Source organism: Babylonia areolata, chromosome 35 (genome assembly GCF_041734735.1).
Source record: "Babylonia areolata isolate BAREFJ2019XMU chromosome 35, ASM4173473v1, whole genome shotgun sequence".
Classification (NCBI taxonomy): Eukaryota; Metazoa; Mollusca; class Gastropoda; order Neogastropoda; family Buccinidae; genus Babylonia; species Babylonia areolata.
The window spans coordinates 22,114,712-22,119,711 of record NC_134910.1 but is presented as its reverse complement, the minus strand read 5'-3'; the positions used below and the strand labels follow the sequence as shown (position 1 = coordinate 22,119,711).

Here is a 5,000-nt window from a genome sequence, read left to right as displayed (position 1 = left end):
ACAAAAAGAAAAATTTAGTACCAATGATAGTTTCGTAGTTATTGAACTTTGGTTTTGTTTATTTGTCGGCCATTTTGAATCGTTTCCATGGCAAACGGTGCATGAAGAACGGTTTTTGTTTTATTCTCTGTGTGTGTGTGTGTGTGTGTGTGTGTGTGTGTGTGTGTGTGTGTGTGTGTGTGTGTGTGTGTGTGTGTGTGTGAATCCTGGGTGATACCTAACAATATCCACCTATAATAGTTATTCATCACAGTTCAGAAAACGAAACTGTTTTTTTGAAAATAACTGCCGCATCTGGCCTTAACTCATTCGTTCCATTTTATCTTGACACTTCACTTGTTAATTCCATTTCAATCTTCCCCCTTTCTCCCCCCCCCCCCCTGCCCGCCTCCCTCTCCCTCTCCCTCTCCCTCTCTCCCCTCTTTCTTTCTTAGGGGACCCTATCCCATGCGGGTTGGCCAAGTCGTACAACGGGGCAGGGCTGACCTACGACAACCCCAACAGGATCCACGGGTCGACGGCCACCTACAAGTGCGAAGTGGGCTTTAAGGGTCCAGAGGCCATCATCATGTGCATCTCTGGAGTATGGTCAGACCCTAAGGTCCCTGTCGCCTGTGAAGTCGGTACGTTGTGGTGTGTAGTGGGGGTGGTGTAGGGGTTAATTAAGGGGTGTGGAGGCGGGAGTTGGTTGTGGGTGTGTGTGTTTAGGACGGAGAGAGTGAAAGAGAGAGAGAGGGGGGGGTGGAGTTGGGAAGGGAGAGAGAGGGTGGAGAGGAGAGGGAGGGAGGAAACAGAGAGAGGTGGGAAGGGAGAGAGTGAAGAAAGAGAGAGAGGAAGGGAGAGAGAAAGAAAGAGAAGAAAAGAGGGAGGGAGGAGAGAGAGTCGTGTGTGTGTGTGTGGGGGGGGGGTGGAGTATGGGTTGGTCGTTTGTGGATGAGAGAGTATGACGGAGAGAGAGGGGAAGGGAGGATAGAGAGGGAGCAGAGAGAGGAAGGGAGAGAGAGAGAGAGAGGGAGGGAGGGAGAGAGAAAGAGAGAGAAAGAGGAAGGGAGGAAAGAGAGATGTGTGTGTACGCGTGGGAGTAGGGTTTGGTAGGTTGTGGATGAGTGTATGATGGAGAGAGAGAGGGGGGGGGGGAAACAGAGAGAGATAGGGAGAGAGACAAAGAGGGAGGAAGAGAGGGAGAGAGAGAGGGGGGGGATAAGGGAGGGAGAGAGAAAAAGGAGAGAGAGAGAGGGGGAGATAAAGAAGGAGGGAGGAGAGAGGGAGGAGAGAGAGGAAGGGAGAGAGAGGGAGCAGAGAGATGGAGAGGGAGAGAGAGAGAGAGATACATTGTCACTTCAACCAAAACGCTCCACTTTGTCTGTCTGTCTGTCTGTCTGTGTGTCTCTCTGTCTCTGTCTCTCTCTGTCTCTCTGTCTCTGTCTCTCTCTCTCTCTCTCTCTCTCTCTCTCTCTCTCTCTTGTTCCTGCAATCACGTGACACGAATCTGAAATCTTGACGACAGAGATAACAACAACAACAACAACAACGATGATGATGATGATGATGATGATGATAATAATAATAATAATAATAATAATGTCGTGTAGAATCACCAACGAGACGATTTTGTGTGGTGGTGTGTCAAAATTGTAAACCTGAAGATGGAATTCCAACAAAAACAAAAATGAGGAGGAGGAGGAAGAAGAGGAGGAGGAGGAGGAGGAGGAACAGAAGAAGAAGAAGATTGTATGATTGTCGTGTCCGACAATCACCATCAGGACAGCAGAGGAAACAACTGCTGTCCCGACAATGTGGCCTAGAGTTTGATCACAGTGGAGAGAGTGTCTTGCCCAAGTTACATCCCCTCTCTCTTTGGCCGAAAGGGTTTTTTAGGACAGTCGGCTTTAGGATGGTGCTCAAAGACCAGTAACAATAACAATGAGAAGAGGAAGAAGAAGAAGAAGAAGAAGAAGAAGAAGAAGAATGATAACAACAACAACAACAACAATAATGATAAGAAGAAGAACAACAACAACACCAACAACAATAATAATGATAAGGACAACAACAACAACAACAATAATAATAATGATGATGATGATGATGATATGACAACAGCAACAACGACGACGACGACGACAATAATAATAATAATAATAATAACGACAACGACAATAATAACATTCCTCCAATCTCCTTTCCTTCCCCCCCCAACCCCCTAACCCTACCTCACCCACCCCCAAACCCCTCTCCCACAACCTCCCCTCCCCCCCCCCCAAACCCAACCCACCACCACCGCCACCACCCACCACCACCCACCACCACCACCCCCCAGTAACGTGCGGACCACCCACACGCATGATGCACGGGCACGCGTCCCCGACACGCGGTCAGTACGGCGACACGGCCACCTACACGTGCGACCCGGGCTTCCAGGCGGACAACATCGCCTCGCCGTCCAAGTGTCAGGCTGACGGCACCTGGACCCCTCCCTCCTTCAGCTGCACCAACATGATGGGTAAGGGCGAGACAGGGCAGGGCAGGGCAGGACGAGAAAATAGTTGTGAGACATGACATGACAGGGCAGGACAAGACAGGTCAGGACAGGACAGGACAGGGCAGGACAAGACAGGTCAGGACAGGTCAGGACAAGACAGGTCAGGACAGGACAGGACAGGACAGGGCAGGACAGGACAGGGCAGAACAAGACAGGTCAGGACAGGGCAGGACAAGACAGGGCAGGACAGGACAGGGCAGGGCAGGGCAGGACAGGACAGGGCAGAACAAGACAGGACAGGACAGGGCAGGACAGGACAGGGCAGGACAGGACAGGTCAGGGCAGGACAGGACAGGGCAGAACAAGACAGGTCAGGACAGGACAGGACAGGTCATGACAGGGCAGGACAAGACAGGTCAGGACAGGACAGGGCAGGACAAGACAGGACAAGACAGGTCAGGACAGGACAGGACAGGACAGGGCAGGACAAGACAGGTCAGGACAGGACAGGACAAGACAGGACAGGACAAGACAGGACAGGACAGGACAGGACAGGGCAGGGCAGGACAGGTCAGGACAGGACAGGACAGGGCAGGGCAGGACAGGACAGGGCAGGACAGGTCAGGACAGGACAGGACAGGGCAGGGCAGGACAGGACAGGGCAGAACAAGACAGGTGAGGACAGGACAGGTCAGGACAGGACAGGGCAGAACAAGACAGGTCAGGACAGGACAGGTCAGGGCAGGACAGGACATGACAGGTCAGGATAGGACAGGTCAGGACAGGACATGACAGGACAGGACAAGACAGGTCAGGACAGGACATGACAGGACAGGACAAGACAGGTCAGGACAGGACAGGACAAGACAGGTCAGGACAGGACATGACAGGACAGGACAAGACAGGTCAGGACAGGACAGGACAGGACAGGACAAGACAGGTGAGGACAAGACAGGTCAGGACAGGACATGACAGGACAGGACAAGACAGGTCAGAACAGGACAGGACAGGACAAGACAGGTCAGGACAGGACAGGACAGGACAAGACAGGTGAGGACAAGACAGGTCAGGACAGGACATGACAGGACAGGACAAGACAGGTCAGAACAGGACAGGACAGGACAAGACAGGTCAGGACAGGACAGGACAGGACAGGACAGGACAAGACAGGTCAGGACAGGACAGGACAGGACAGGACAGGACAAGACAGGTGAGGACAAGACAGGTCAGGACAGGACATGACAGGACAGGACAAGACAGGTCAGAACAGGACAGGACAGGACAGGACAAGACAGGTCAGGACAGGACAGGACAGGACAGGACAGGACAAGACAGGTGAGGACAAGACAGGTCAGGACAGGACATGACAGGACAGGACAAGACAGGTCAGAACAGGACAGGACAGGACAAGACAGGTCAGGACAGGACAGGACAGGACAGGACAGGACAAGACAGGTGAGGACAAGACAGGTCAGGACAGGACATGACAGGACAGGACAAGACAGGTCAGAACAGGACAGGACAGGACAGGACAAGACAGGTCAGGACAGGACAGGTCAGGACAAGACAGGTCAGGACAGGACAGGTCAGGGCAGGACAGGACAGGTCAGGACAGGACAGGACAAGACAGGTCATGATAGGACAGGTCAGGGCAGGACAGGACAGGGCAGAACAAGACAGGTGAGGACAGGACAGGTCAGGACAAGACAGGTCAGGACAGGGCAGGACAAGACAGGTCAGGACAGGGCAGGACAAGACAGGTCAGGACAGGACAGGTCAGGACAGGGCAGGACAAGACAGGTCAGGACAGGACAGGGCAGGACAAGACAGGACAGGGCAGGACAAGACAGGTGAGGACAGGACAGGTCAGGACAAGACAGGTGAGTACAGGACAGGTCAGGACAGGACAGGGCAGAACAAGACAGGTCAGGACAGGACAGGTCAGGGCAGGACAGGACAGGACAGGACAGGGCAGGACAAGGCATAATCATCAGACAGGACAGGACAGGACAGGACGAGAAAATAGTTGTGAGACATGACAGGGCAAGACAAGACAAGACAAGACAAGATACAGGACAGGACAAGACAAGAGACAGGACAGAACAAGACAAGACAAGAGACAGGACGGGACAGGACAAGACAAGGTTTTTCCTCACTCCCACTCACCACCCAGGTGTGAATCGGTACCTGTCTTCCGTTAGGGTTAAGGTTCGAATCCCGGGAGGAAAGGATAAAACCATGTCTTCGTATGCCGTGACCTAGACACAGAGGATATGAATTCACTGTCCTAATGGCCGATTTTACCTCACTCCCACTCACCCGGGTGTGAATCGGTACCTGCCTTCCGTTAGGGTTAAGGTTCGAATCCAGGGAGGAGAGGATTAGGCCATATCTTCGTATGCCATGACCAAGACACAGAGGATATGAGGGAGGAATTTTGTTTAATGTCCCGTCACACATATCGGTGATTGAAGACATTTTGTTAAAGCATTTATGAATGCATCTGAGTATTATCGGT

The 5,000-nt window shown here is 52.4% G+C and overlaps 1 protein-coding gene across 1 annotated transcript in view; it reads left to right on the top strand.

Moving 5' to 3' along the window:
* LOC143278016 (uncharacterized) overlaps positions 1-5,000 on the top strand; it is a 58,131-nt gene that overhangs the window by 24,768 nt on the left and 28,363 nt on the right. Inside the window, exons 6-7 of the mRNA XM_076583028.1 lie at positions 435-623; positions 2,321-2,503. Coding sequence (XP_076439143.1) covers positions 435-623; positions 2,321-2,503 — 372 coding nt within the window. The remainder of the gene's footprint in view (positions 1-434; positions 624-2,320; positions 2,504-5,000) is intronic.